The 15,482-nt window shown below is 35.2% G+C and overlaps 2 protein-coding genes across 8 annotated transcripts in view; one reads left to right on the top strand and one right to left on the bottom strand.

Annotated features, from left to right (window-relative positions):
- The window catches only part of OVCH2 (ovochymase 2), a 63,647-nt gene that overhangs the window by 22,113 nt on the left and 26,052 nt on the right, over positions 1-15,482 (bottom strand). For all 7 annotated transcript variants that reach the window (XM_070274667.1, XM_070274668.1, XM_070274663.1 and 4 more), the window contains one exon: positions 14,807-14,960. In XM_070274667.1, the coding sequence (XP_070130768.1) occupies positions 14,807-14,861 (55 nt within the window). In that variant the 5' untranslated portion in view covers positions 14,862-14,960. The remainder of the gene's footprint in view (positions 1-14,806; positions 14,961-15,482) is intronic.
- OR5P5 (olfactory receptor family 5 subfamily P member 5) lies at positions 8,497-9,366 on the top strand. Its single transcript, NM_001391703.1, has one exon. It carries the CDS (start codon positions 8,497-8,499, stop codon positions 9,364-9,366), a length of 870 nt encoding a protein of 289 aa, NP_001378632.1.

The following is a 15,482-nucleotide window of genomic DNA, read 5'->3' on the forward strand; positions in this document are numbered from 1 at the left end:
TATGGCCCTCCTGACGCGAAATTCACTATATTCTGTCCATATATTGTGTGCTACTAATGTAAAAATTAGAGAAAAGTTTAGCATAGGCCTGGGATGTGCCAGGTTGATAAGCCTAAAGTAGAAATAGAGATTCATTTAAAGCACAGAGCCTTCTGAGCTTTTGACCTACTGTTGGTTTCCAGTATCATAGAATAAAGAAATTTGACTGTAAAATGAAAAATTATGAGTTTTCCTGTGTCATGCAAGAGGGGGGCATTTTTATTGGCTGCTACACATAAATGTGATGGGATCTTGCTTATTCCTTCAACTCAACACATATCAAAACACAACCATCAGTATATATCAATGCACTCATTCACATCTCTCATCTCTTGAGAGTGTAAGCTCTGATCTCCTTGCTGTTAAAATCTTTCATCTTCAGAGAGAGTATACCAGGTTCTGGGATACCAAGTTTCTGTGAGGTCAGCTACCCAAGCCTTGCAGAGTTCTATAAATTATAATTGTATATAATAGTCACTTGCAGAAAGGGATATAGTGAAGTATTTGGCATGGTAGTAGAAAATCAGTTTTTCATTTGTAAGACTGGTAAATTTTTTGGAGGGTGAAAAATCTGTCTTGGCAATTTTGGACCAAAGTCTGCACCAAACATAGCTTTAGGATTCAAATTATACTGTTTTCCTTATCTGTACACCTTCAAGTTGAGAAATTCGTATCAAAATTTATCCTGAGCTAGTGATACAGATGGCAGCTGACAGAAATAAAGAACAGAACTTATTTGGAGGACATACTCTCAATCCAGGCTAGACAAAGGTAACACTCACTAAAGAAAGAAGGGCTCACAATTTAAAATCATAAAACAACAAAAAACAAAAATGAACAGAAAAAAACCAAGAGTACATCCACAGACACATTAAAGAGCAGATTTAAGCCATTAAGAACTTCAGAAAATAGAATGACCTAATAGACATAATATGATATCTGTTAATATTTTTAAAAAGTAAAAGAATATGAAACTCAAGAAAGCAACTATTTTTTTTAAAGAAAGGACCAGACAGATTTGGGGGTAAAAGACAAAGAGGCATTCTAGAAATAAAAAATATTCTCAGAAAAAAATAGATTACACAGTTGGTTATATATAACTGGAGAATTAACGAGCTGGAAGATAGATCTTTGGAATTACCCAGAATATCATACACAGAGACAAACAGATACATAGAATGAAAAAGAATTTATGAAATATGCAGAAGAGAATGAGAAAGTCCATCATATGTCTAAGAGAAATAATAGAAGAAGATTATAGAAAGAATAGTGGACAGGCAATATTACAAAACATAATAGCTAAAATTTTTCATAACTAATGAAAGATATTAAGCTTCAGATCCAAGAACAAAAATTCCTAAACAAGATAAATAAAAGCCCCAATTTACTGTGAAACTTTATAACAACATGGCAAATAGAGCTCCTTAAAAACAGCAAGAGAGAAAGACAAATTACCTATTAAAATATATTAGACTGACAAATGATTTATCAGTAGCAATGGAAACTAGAAAATATCTTCAAAGTGCTGAGTAAAAATAACTATCAATTTAGAATTTTATGCCCAGACAATTGATTGTTTAAGAATAAGAGTGAAATGAAGATATTTGCAAGGAAAAACACTTGAAAGAATTTAATATCAACATACCATTGCTGAAGGAGCCACTAAATGAAGAAATCAAATCAGAAAAAAGAAATTAAATCCAGAAGGAAGGAGAGGGATGCAAGAGGCAATGATGAACAAAGAAAAAAACTGATAAAGATATATGTAAATCTAACCAAGTATAAAGTACTATGGTGGTCTAGTCTTTAAGATTTGGTGCTCTCACTGCCACAGCCTGGGTTCATTTCCTGGTCAGGGAACCACACTACCTGTCTCTTGATTGTCATACTGTGGCAGCTGCATGTTACTGCGATGCTAAAAGCTATGTGGCAGGTATTTCTCATAGCAGCTGGGTCACCCGTGGTGGACAGGTTTTAGCAGAGCTTCCAGACAAAACAGACTAGGAAGAAGGACCTGGCCACCCACTTCCAAAACATTGGCCATGAAACCCACGTGAATAACAGTGGAGTATTGTCTGATACAGTGCTGGCAGGTGAGAGGATGGCACAAAGACACTGGGCCCAGTTCTGCTCTGCTGTACACAAGGTCGCTAGTAGTCAGAATCAACTCAGAGGTACTAATAATGACAAAAATAAAGTGCTAGCAATAGTAATGACTACTCACTTTCTGTGTATCTTTCTGAATGAAGAGAGAGAGAGAACCTAAGGGGACATATGAAACACAAGAAGCAGGAGTGATCAAAGGGACAAATAAAAGTAATTTATTAGTCTAAATAATTGTTGATCAAAAATAGTAGTTTGTAGCTAAATTTCTTAATGACTTAACAAGCGAGATGGGGAGTGCCGAGAGAAGGAAGAAAGAGAAGTAAAGGCATGCTCGGATTCCTTTCTAACTTGAAGGTTGATGTAGAAAGAAATTAATTCCAGAATTGGTAGGAAATGTAAACATTGAAGAGTTAAAATTATTAGAAGAGTATAAATAAGATGCATACACTCTGTATTATTAGATTAAAAACAGTACAAAGAAAACTGATTTAATCTAACTAAAGCAAATAACGACAGGACAACAACAAAAAGAAGAACAAGGAAACTGCAGTAAGTAGAAAACTTGAATTAGATCACGTTGTTTATTGCAAATGAACAAATTTGATAATATCAAAGCTTAACTAAGGAGTGAGAGAATATGTACTCTCAGATACTGCTGGTGGGAAGTAGATTGACACAGATATTTTTAAAGGTTTTATAAAAATAAAAGGTATAATTTACATTAATTTATAGCAGTCTTAAGTATTTATATACCTAATAACACAGCGTTGAAATATTTAAAGCAAACTCTGATAGGAATTTGAGAAATTGAAAAACCCATAATCATAATGCAAGACTTTCAGAAATGGGTAGGTACAATAAACAACAAAATGAGTTTGATAGAATAGATTGTTAACATGAAACATCATTTTAAAAATGATGCTAGTTTTCTTTAAGTGCAATTTGGTAGTAACTATTAGAATTTAAATTGTGCAAACCTTTTGGCCCAGTAATTCTACTTCTTGGAGTACATCCAAGAGAACTACTAGTGTACAAGCACAATGAAGTGTTAGGAGGGATATTGTTCAATAAATACTAATTAAATACTGTAGAACACTATGAATCATTACAAAGAATGAAGGAGATTAATAAATACACAGAATTATCTAAAAAAGATTTTTGAGCGAAAAAAGCAAATTTGCAAAATACAAACAATAACTCACGTGTAAAACTACATGGAAATTAGAAACAAGGAAGACACTGTTGGCTTACCAGAAAGGGAGGGATGGGATAGAGATAAATATGGGTCAGGGAAAGGAAGAAATAACTTTAACTCATCTCGTCTACTTAAAGAGTCCAGGATTAGGGAGGGGCTGTTTATGATAAGTGGGAAATGCTCACGCTGAATTAAATCATGGGTCACTTTCACATAGAGAAAGCATCATGGATTTCCTGAATCTCCCTAAGGTGCCACTAAATGTGAATCACAGGAGAGAGCTCAAGAAAATAGTTTCAGGCACCCGGTCATGGCTGCTTTTCAGAAATACCACAGAAGATCAAAACATAGTCCACATTAATTATGTTGGTCCAAATCAAGTTTCAAAACTAATTAGATTATGTAGTTTTAGAACCTACGTACAAATAATGACAAGAATAAATGAAGCCCCTGAGACCTTAATGAACATCTCAGCTAGCATAATTGTGCAGGTAGATGTAAACACATGTAATTTTCTCAATCTCAATGGATTTTCTTCCACTGGATTTTCAATAGGATGTCAGCAGACCTGTGCATATCTGATGCTGAGGTACTTAAGGTCTTATATTCCAAATGGTCCTAAATCCTGCATAAATAAGCTCTGCTGTACAGGTATGATTCTTGGAGTCTGTCCCATCATAATATTTGAACAGCAGATAACGTTCATTCTTTGTTATGGATTTATAAATGACTTTCGTATTTGTAGTAGAAGCTAATAGCTGCATATTTGAAGTAGATTCTCATTTATGGATTATTCATTCATTGCCATCCATTGCTAGGTGTTTTAACATACATCATCTCACTTAACACAACGACCATGCAAAGTAAACATTATCATCTCAATTTTAAAAATAAGGAAATTGAGTCTCAGAAGGGTTGTGTAACTTTTCCAAGATCACTTAGCTAGTAAGTGGCAGACCTGGAATTTATATCCAGAGCTTTTGGCTCTGAAATATTATTTTCATTGCAGCTCTGTATGCCATGCTTTCTATATCATACTGGCACTCCTATCATATTTTGAATTCATTTGAGTCTTTCATGTATATATTTTCTTATAAAAATATAAGATTTGTTTCAGATTTATGCTTTTTAAACCTCTGACATACTCCTCAGACTAATTAATGAAGCCAGAGATTTAGCATTCTTACGTTATTTTATCAAGTTAATTCATATGAAAAATTGATTAAATACATTGGTGTAATCATCACCACATAGAGAACAAGTTTTTCATCCTAAGATTGACTGAGAATAGGGTACTGATAATTATTATTATATTTTGTAAAAAAAAATTTAATGTTGAGATCTCTTAAAAAGTAGCAAACATTCCGTTTGGAAATTCAAGAGTCTACACATGGTCAACTCTGTTCCTTTCAAAAACAATGACATTTTTTCTCCCTCAAGTTGCAGGCTTCTGATATTTGATAGTACTTCTGAAGTGTTATTTGATGTTTCAAAGTTTTTTTGATTTGATAATACTTGCTGATTCTTTTCATTGTTTGGTACTTGCTTTTCCGGTGTTCTAGCTTGTTTCTTACTGGGATGCTGGGATGACCTCAAAACTAAGGTAGTTGCAGTTTAGTTGAGCTCCTTATTTTTTAAAAAATTCCTGGGGCTGGCCCTGTGGCCGAGTGATTAAGTTCTCGCGCTCTGCTGGGGCGGCCCAGGGTTTTGCCAGTTCGGATCTTGGGCGCAGACATGGCACCACTCATCAGGCCATGTTGAGGCGGTGTCCCACATGCCACAACTAGAAGGACCCACAACTATAAGTATACAACTCTCTACTTTGGGTATTTGGGGAGAAAAAGCAAAAAAAAAAAAAAAAAGATAAGCAAGTTGTTAGCTCAGGTGCCAATCTAAAAAAAAAAATCCTATGTTGGCATCATCTTCACATTTCTCTTGCCTCAGTGACAAATTCCCCTCTAATACATTAAATATTTCTCTGATCTGTCCACTGTTCTCAATCTTTATTACTGCCACCCAATACAGCACCATATGCACCTGGACTACATTCTGACATGCCTTTCTGTTAATTGTTTTACTCTACAATTTAGTTCCCATAAGGTAGGGAGTTATCTTATTATTATGTAAATTAGATCATGTCATTCTGTTTAAAACTTTGCATTGTCTTCCTCTTGCACTTAGAATAATGTTTAAACTCTTTATCGTGGCTTTCAAAGCTGTAAATGATCTAGCTTCTGCCTAATTCTTGAGTTAATCTTGTGTCACTCTATCCACATTGGCTTGCTGTTCTTTAAATGTACGAAGCTATCACGTACTTCAGAGCCCTTGCACTGGCTGTTTAGACTATAATGTTCTTCCCCTCTAACTTAGCGTGGTTTGTTTGTTTGTGTCACTTATGCTTTCTTTTAAATGCCCCTTCCACAGAGAGCTTACTCGTGACCAATTTAAAATTAGCCACAAAGACTAAATCAAATCACCTTAAGTTTCTGCATAGCATTTATCATTGTCTAAAATTTTCTTGCTTATTTACATTTCGTTTTACTCTTTTTGAATTGTCTGCCCTCCACTATAGAATGTATGACACATGAGGGCTATGTTCTTGTCTTATTTAGCAGAAACTCGTAAGTACATCCACAAGAGTCTGATAAATAGAAAATGCTCAATGAATATTTTTAAATGAAAAATAATTTGTGCCTTTGGATTTTTCCCAGATATAATGAATTAAGTGTGCATTCTGATATTTGCTTTTCTTCTTTGGACAATTGCATAGAAGCTATGTGCTGTTCAACTGTAGTCATCAATCAGGGAAAGAAATACAGGTTCTAGTTTCAAGCTTAGTTATCAATAATATATGCAATAGTGATAAAATTTTCTAATCTCTGTAGGCCACAATTTACCCACTCTTTATTAAATATGAGGTTTCAATGGAAAGATAAGAGAGTAAATTTACTAGGAAAATATCATGTAACTGGGCATCTATGTAGGCTCACTTGAAATTTGTGGTCACAACTTAAAGTAAGATCAGTCAGTATTTTTCTCCAGACACAATTTGGTCTAAAAATATAAATGTAGAGTAAGCTGAAAGTTACATTTAGCCAGAAGTCACTTTTGTTAGGTGAGAACAACAGAGAAGAGCAGCAAGAAAATTGAGGAGTAACCAAAGGAATAGTTATAATGATGGTTTGTGAAACCCTAGCTGGGTAAGTAGAGATGTGGAAAACTAATAAGGGATGGAGACAACTGTGAACATATGCTTTCATCAATGATTGGTGCTTCCAGTGGGGTCAAAGAAATTTTGAATAATAGACCTGTAGGTGATACTGAGAGAGTGAGATATATGAAGTGTTATTATGGAGTTAGTAAACATTGGTAATGACAAAAATCTATGGAATGATCATGTGAATGAATGGGTGTGAAGAGTAGAAGCCTTTTCTCTCTTATGACTCTTTGTCTCTTTACTCTCCTCCATTTATAACATAATTGTCTTAAGTATTTCTTCTGCCCGTATTGAGAACCACATCAGACAGTGTTATAATTTTTGTTGTGATCATCAAACATAATTTAGAAAACTTAGGGGAAGAAGAAAAATGTATTGTGCTTATCTGTATTTTTACTTCTCCTGTTTTACTTTTCTTTTTCCTGATGTTTCAAGATTCTTTCTTATGTTAATTATTTTATGTTTAAAGAACTTCCTTTAGCCATTCTTCTAGGGTGGATCTGCTGGTAACCAATTCTCTTAGTTTTCTTTCATCTGAGAATGTCTCAATTTCCTCTTCATTCCTGAAAGGTATTTTTGCTGGATATAAAATTTATAGTTGACCCTTTCCTTTATTAGCACTTAAAAGATTTTCTTTTGACCTCCATGATTTCTGATAAGAATTCTGCTATCATTTGAATTGGTTTTCTGTTTATAGGTAAGGTGCCATTTCTTTCTTACTGCTTTCAAATTTTTTCTTTATCCTTAGTTTTCAGAAATTCAATTATGATGCATCTTGATGTGGATGTCTTTGAGTTTATTCTATTTGTCATTTTCTGTAACACTACTGGAATACGTAGGTTTGGGTCTTTTGCAAAATTTGAAAAATTTTAAGCCATTATACGTTTGAGTACTTTATCAGCCCATCCTTTTTTCTTCTCTTTTTCTGGGACTCTGATGACACAAATGTTAGATCTTTTGTTGTAGTCCCATAGTTCCCTGAGTCTTTGTTTACTTTCTATCTATTTTCTCTCACTGTTAAAATGGGTTCTTTCTTTTGTTCCAGCCACAATGTTACTCATTTTTTCCTACGCCTTCTCCATTCTGCTGTTGAACCCACTCATTAAGTTTTTTGAGTTATATTTTTCAGTTCTAAGATTTCCATTTGCATCTTATTTGTATTTTTTATTTCTTTGCTGAGACCCTCCTTTTACAGCCAATCTGTAATTATATTAAGCATGTTAGGTGATATTATTCTCTTCTAACAAATTAACTCTGGAAACTCAATGTAGTATAACATAACATAGATTTATTTTGCACTTCCAGTATATTTCCAGTATAGTCTCTGCTCTCCATAGTCCCTCAAATCCCAGGCTGGTGGGAAGTATCACTATCTTATAGTCATGTCATGCAGAATATGCTACTGTGGGAGAGGAAGAGAGAGTTGCCAACTGTAATTTAAATTGACCTAGAAGAGACACATGATATTTTCTTTCATAGCCCATTGGAATGTACTGTTCAAAGTCTCATTTAACTTCAAGGGAGCTTGGAAGTGAGGTTTCCAATATGACCAAGAAATAGAAGAAAATTGGATATGGCTAAACACCAGCGTAAGGTCAAGCACTTTGACCATTCTGGCTCTCAAAACATCATTATTGTAAGTGTTCAATCAACAACCTAAATTAATCAAATGATGTAAATATGAATGCTAACTGTTCTGATCTGAGTCATTGGTCCCTTTGTGAATATCTTTGGCCTCAAGATAATGGACATTAACATCCTCAAATCATGCATAATGTAAATGAGTTTGGAAAAATTTTGTAAGGTGTAAGCATTAGACAAAAGTGAGATCTATATTTTGGTTTTTTAATAGACTGGATGTGAAGTAAATATATGAGATCATTCGATTTATTCTAGTATCCACTGATTTTTTTATTTAACAGACATCATTCGAAACAAGATGGGGACTGGAAACCACACAATGGTGACAGAATTTATTATTTTGGGGTTAACAGAGAATCCTACACTTTGTTCCATCTTCTTTGTGGTTTTTCTCGGAATCTATATTGCTACCATATTGGGCAATATCAGCATAATCATGTTAATCCAAAGAAGCCCTCAGCTTCACAATCCAATGTACCTTTTCCTCAGCCATTTGGCCTTTGTGGACATTGGGTATTCCACATCAGTCACATCTATTATGATTGTTAGTTTCCTAAGAGAGAGAACTACTATCCCTGTTGCTGGCTGTATAGCCCAGCTTGGCTCTGATGTTATCTTTGGAACAGCTGAGTGCTTCCTGCTGGCTGCTATGGCCTATGATCGCTATGTGGCCATCTGCTCCCCACTTCTCTACTCCACCCACATATCTCCCAAGGTCTGCATCATCCTATTGGTTGCTTCCTATTTGGGTGGATGTGTGAATGCTTCATCAGTTACCAGTTGTTTATTGAGCCTGACTTTCTGTGGACCAAATAAAATCAACCATTTCTTCTGTGACCTCCCACCACTAGTGAAGCTTTCTTGTACCCATATTTATGTTGCTGAAATATCTCCTGCCATCTCAGCTGGGTCAATCATTGTAATCACACTGTTTATCATAGTTGTTTCATATCTATACATCCTCCATTCGATTCTGAAGATGCACTCTACCGAGGGAAGGCATAAGGCCTTCTCTACCTGCACTTCCCATCTCACTGCAGTCATGTTGTTTTATGGGACAGTTACATTTGTTTATGTCATACCAAAGTCGAGCCACTCACCTGCCCCTATTAAAGTAGTATCTGTTCTACACAGTCGTAATCCCCATGTTGAACCCTCTGATCTATAGTCTGAGGAACAAAGAGGTGAAAGAGGCTATGAGAAAACTGATGGCTAGAACACACTGGTCATGTTGAAGGAAAGCCGATGTTGTTTCAGAAACTGCAAAATGATAGCTCCAGGAACATGTGACAGATATTTACGTCTTCTATTAGTCTTATCATTTTATGTGAAGAACTATCTTAAATAAAAAATGTCAGTTTGTTGATTAATGCCAATTTTAATTTATAATTTTCTAAAGTCACAAAATATATCATTTTCATGAAAATTTGCTGGATCCACATTACATGTGTATAGTTCAAGGCCAGGATACTTGGAGAATATAGTTTCACTTTTTCTCTTTTTGTTCATTATTTAGGAAGTCTGTGATTAGAGAGGGTTTCTTTGTCTTCTCTTAAGTTACATATTTTTAAAATGTCATCTTGTAAATTAACATCATGTCTTAGAAAGCATCATATACTCAATGGAACTGGAATTCATGGTAGTGTTGACAGTCCACGTCATTTTTCTCTGGAAGATCTTGACATCTCGTATACAAGATTATCATAATCTTTGGAAATAGAGATGCTGAAGTCTTACAAAAGTTTCATTCCCATCTAATTGGGGAGTGGTAAGAGTTGGGGATTAGGGCACAGTGGAACTTTCTTTCAGCAAGCTGGTTGGTATTACTAGGTCATAGAATTATGGATTAAAACACCCAGGCTGATGCAGGCATGGAATATACTTGCCAAAATCCTTCTTTGTAGTATCTATCAAGATGGTGTTCATTGCTACTTCTGTCACTGCTTTATTTTACATGTGTACTGTAAGGCTTGAGGGTTGGTTTCTTTTTTGTTTGTATTGCAAGTGCTGCCTGACTTAAGCTTTGATTGCTGAGGCATCCACTTCAAAGACTGCCATCCTGAATAAACACATTGCTGGCCACAGGACTAGACAGAGACCCAGGGAGACCCCCACCCCTAGGTTCCTTAGACAACTGACCATTTGGGCATCTAGAGTTTTCTCTTCCTGTGCTTTAAATTTCTACTCTTATGTTATAAGTTCAGTAGTAAAGAATGAGTCTGCTAAACCTCAGGCTCCCACATTCTACACCAAAAAAACTAGGACGTTAGGCCCACATACTTTTTCTCTCTCTGCCCCTGACTAAACTCTGCAAGAAAAAGACACAGAGTAGCTGAATGGGTAAAAAAAAACAAGATCCAAGGGCCAGTTCTGATTGTCTAGTGGTCAAAAATTTGGCACTCTCACCACTTCAATAGCCCAGGTTCATTTCCTGGTTGCAGAACCACACCATCATCTGTCAGTGGCCATGCTGCGGCAGCTGGTCACATAGAAGAACTAGAAGGACTTATAACTAGGATATACTATTATTCTCTGGGGCTTTGCGGAGGAAAAAGAAAAAGGAAGGTTGGCAACAGATGTTAGCTAAGAGTGAATCTTTCCCTGCAAACAAATAAACTAACAAAAACCCAAGATGCAGCTGCATGCTGTCTACAAGAAACTCACTTTAGAATCAAGGACACACATGTACTGAAAGTGTAAAGTTGCAGGATACAAAAATCAGGTGCAGTTCTATACACTGATAATGAACTATCCGAAAAGGAAATTAGGAAACAATCCCATTTACAATAACACCAAAAAGAATAAAATACCTAGGAATAAACTTAACTAAGGAAGTGAAAGACTTGTTTACTGAAAACTACAAAATATTGAGAAGAGAAATTAAACAAGATGAAAACAAATGTAAAAGCACACTGTGTTTTTGGGTTGGAAGAGTTAATATTGTTAAAATATCAGTATCCATACTACCCAAAGCAGATTCAATGCATTCATATCAAAATCCCAATGGAATTTTTTACATAAATAGAAAAAACAATTCTAAAATTTATATGGATCCACAAGGGACCCCAAATAGCCAAAATAGTCTTGAGAAAGAAGAACAAAGCTGTAGGCATCACTCTTCCTGACTTCAACATATGCTACAACATACATAATACAACATACATAATAACATACAGCATACAACATATAATTAAAACAGTATGGTTCTGGCATAAAGATAGATATATGAACCAATGAGTAGACTAGTGAGCCAAAAAACCCATGCATATACAGTTGACTAGATTTAGACAAGGGTGACAAGAATACACAGTGAGGAAAGGATAGTCTCTTCAATAAATGGTGCTGGGAAAACTGGATATCCACATGCAAAAGAATGAAACTGAAACTTTATCTCATACTGTACACAAAAATCAACTTGAAATAGATTAAAGACTTAAATATAAGACTTAAAACTGTAATTAAAAAACCCTAGAGGAAAACATAGTGGAAAACCTTCATGTCATTGATTTTAATGATTTCTTTGATATGACACTAAAAGCACAGGGAACAAAACCAAAAATAGACAAGTGAGACTACCTCAAACTAAAAAGCTTCTGCACAGCAAAAGAAACAAGCAACAGAGTAAAAGGCAACTACAGAATGGGAGAAAATATTTGCAAACCATGCATCTGATAAGGGGTTAATTTAAAATATATGGAAAACTCATATATCTCAATAGCAAAATAACTAATAACTTAATTAAAAAATGAGCTAAAGACTTGAAGAGACATTGCTTCAAAAAAGACATTGAAAAGGCCAAGAGGTTCATGGACAGATGCTAAACATCACTAATAATCAAGTAAATGCAAATCAAAACCCCAATGAGATATCATCTCACATGTGTTGGGATGGCTATTGTAAAAAAACCCACTAAAGACAAGTGTGGGTGAGGATGTGAAGAAAGAGGAAACTCTTGTACACTGTTGCTGGGAATGCAAAATTGTGCAGCCGCTATGGAAAACAGTATAGAGCTTCCTCAAGTAATCAAAAATAGAACTACCATATGATCCAGTAATCCCACCTCTAGATATTTATCTAAAAAAATTAAAATCAGTATCTCAAAGAGATATCAGCATTTCCATGTTCCTTGTAGCACTATTCGCAATACCAAAGATATGGAAGCAATCTAAATGTCCATCAGCAGATAAATGGATAAAAAATTTGGTATATACATACAATGAAATATTATTCAGTCTTAAAAAAGAAGAGAATTCTACAGTACGTGACAACGTGAATGAGCTTGAAGGGCATTATGTTAAGCGAAATAAGCCAGTCACAGAAGGACTAATACTGCATGATTCCAGTTTATGAGGTATCTAAAATAGTCAAATTCATAGACTCAAGAGTGGAATGATGGTTTCCAGGGGCTGATGTTAGAGTGAAATGGGGAGTTGCTAATCAACAGGCATGAAATTTCAGTTAATTAAGGTGAGTAAGTTCTAGAGATCTGCTGGAGAACATTGTCCCTATAGTTAACAATACCATATTGTATGCTTAAAAACCTGTTAAGAAGATTAGTCTCATTCTAAATGTTCTTAACACAATAAAATAAAAATTTTTAAGTAGATCCTTCATTTATTCACTATTCATTCATTTAGTATTGCTGTGCACTAGGCACTCTGCAATGTTTTAAGAATGAAGTGTTGAACAAGGCAGATGTGACCCCTCACTCTTGGAAGTTGTAGGACAGTAGGCAAAAAAAGATATTGAGCAATAACATACAACAGTACCTGTATAATTAAAAGTGTGATAAGTGCAAAACATATTTCATGGTTATCTGAAACTGTTCACCAGGAGAATATAACTTAGTCCATGATATCAGGAGGGGCTTCAATGGTGAAATAAACTTAAACCCAGAGATCTAAGGTAACAAGGAGTTAGTCTTCCATTGGAAGAGGGTGGAGTAATGAATATGACCATAAAATGGTTTGTAGTTGAGTAAAAATAAGGATGTGGGACTACCTATTTATCTTTAGTTCATAGCACTGTGTCTGATACATAGAAAGATTTTTTAATGGTTTAATACTAATTCAACAAATATTTAGTGCCTCTTATATTACCAGCACTGGTCCATTAAAGAGGGATACAAAAATAATTAGTCATAGACACTGTACCTTCACACCAGGGGAAGAGCAAGATCTTCAACTATATTGGGTACTATCAAGTGGTGTGAACAAAACGTTAGGAAGAGGACAGGGTGAAAGGGATCTAGTTCTCCCAGATGTGATCTGGGAAGTTTTTGTGGAATCAATGGCCACCTATTTGTATCATTCATTAGCCACAGTTGGGCTTCCTTAACACGTAAAGGAATTGTCTTTCTAGGAGAGGTGGAACCTCACAGCATGTCCATTTCATAATTTGTTGGACTTGAGGTATTTGAGCTGTCAGATCCTTCTAATGTGTATTATCAAGTTTAGCTTTGTTCTGAAGCTCCCTCAATCCCAGAATCAAAGGAACCTGACCTTCAACCTAGAGAATGTTCTGCTACACGGTCATGGTTCAGGAACACAACCAGAAACAATTATGGCCATGTGTCTCTGACAACCTGCCAGTCAGCGAGGCAGCTGTAGGTGGCAGAGTCATAAGAAAAATGTTAGTGTGAGTTTCATTGTTATATTAGAAGCGTCAATGTTGGTGGATCAGAGTTGGTAATGGGGAGAGGGAAGAGCATGTGTTAGAGAAATATTTACTCCCAACAAGCATGGTGTGTTTCTCAAGTGTCGTAGGACAAATCTATAACATACGTATAAAATACATATGATTTTTTTAAAATGTATATCACTTACCATGTTGAAAATAATATTTCAATTACATTGGATGCATGTTTATAAACCAAACTCTACTAGCAAACCCAAATTAACTCTAAACATAGGTTATGTGAAAAACTGCACCACTGAATATAGCCACATTTCAGAAATGCTACAAATTGCCACAGCCATATTAGCCATGTTAATCTAATGATAAATGTCAACGTCAGTAAAATGTTATGATTTTTTTCAATTGAATTAAGTTGAAACTTTCAATTTTTCATTTAATTAAAAAGTAAATGGAACCTCAGGGTATTTAGAAAATATTTCATGCATACACTTTTACATAATCATGTTTACATGTTATTTCTCGGTCCCAACAGATGTGTACATGTAATTTCTCTATCCCAATGGATTCTCAATGTAGTTTTCCAAAACAAGGGAGGTAATTAATTTGTAATTGTAGGTGAAGTAAATGATTTGAGCCTTATCTCAAATGACATAAATCCCTCTTAAATACGGCATTGCTGTAGAGTAACAATTGCTTGGAACCTATCCCTAGTGTTGCAGTGGATGTGTCACTAGCTTATACTTGTTGCTTTTTAAGGATACGGAAATATTTTATTCTCTCATATATACCAGAAGTTACAAGTTGATTATTTCACGCAAATTATTAGTAATCGAGCATTTATTTGCTGGGTAAACAGGGCTTGGTGTTTCCACCCAGATCATATCATTTAACACAAGAATCGCATGAGGTATGTATTATTATCCTCTTTTTACAGATAAGGAAAGTGAAGATCAAAAATTTTTGTAACTTGCCTGTGATTCCATAGACAGTGAGAGGCACAGCTAGAGACTGATCCCAGGTTTGCATGGCTTCAAGCCCATGATATTTCTGCCCATCACTTTGCCTTCCACGCTGGCAGTCATATCCAACTTTGAAAACATTTGTGTCTGTCGTACATCTGTTTTCCTTAAAAATATGAAATCTATTTCAGGTTTGGGTCTTTTTGTCATTAAAAAGTCAGAATTTGAGAACTCAGATACATAATCCTAGGACTATTCATACCATTGTCATGATTCACATGTAACATTGAGTAAAATGTGCGTGGTTGCTAACAGGTATGTATGTATGTTTTCTTAATTCTTCTTCAGATGGAGGTTCTTGAGGAAAAAGCAGATTATTCCTAAGAATATGTTGGTCTTTAAACTGAAGGAGCAATGGGAATGACTGAATGTGACTAGTATATTCTCCTTGGCCTTGATTCTGTGCTCTAGTTTGAATTAAGGGAATATTATTTTGAAATGCTCATCTTTCTTTCAATCTAATTCCCTAGCTTTCCTAGCTGGCTGCTTCCATCCCTACCTCCCTGACTATTCCCCCTTTCCCTATCACATGGCCCCTCTTATTTCCTTATAGTTGCTTAACAGATTGATGAAACCAAAATTTATGTAATGCAGGTCCCCAAATGTTTCAGTTTACTATTCATTTAAT

The sequence above is a fragment of the Equus caballus genome, chromosome 7 (genome assembly GCF_041296265.1).
Source record: "Equus caballus isolate H_3958 breed thoroughbred chromosome 7, TB-T2T, whole genome shotgun sequence".
Classification (NCBI taxonomy): Eukaryota; Metazoa; Chordata; class Mammalia; order Perissodactyla; family Equidae; genus Equus; species Equus caballus.

What these genes read in the sequence shown, in the direction of transcription:
- OR5P5 (NM_001391703.1), top strand. Translation starts at nt 8,497, where the DNA reads ATGGGGACTGGAAACCACACAATGGTGACAGAATTTATTATTTTGGGG.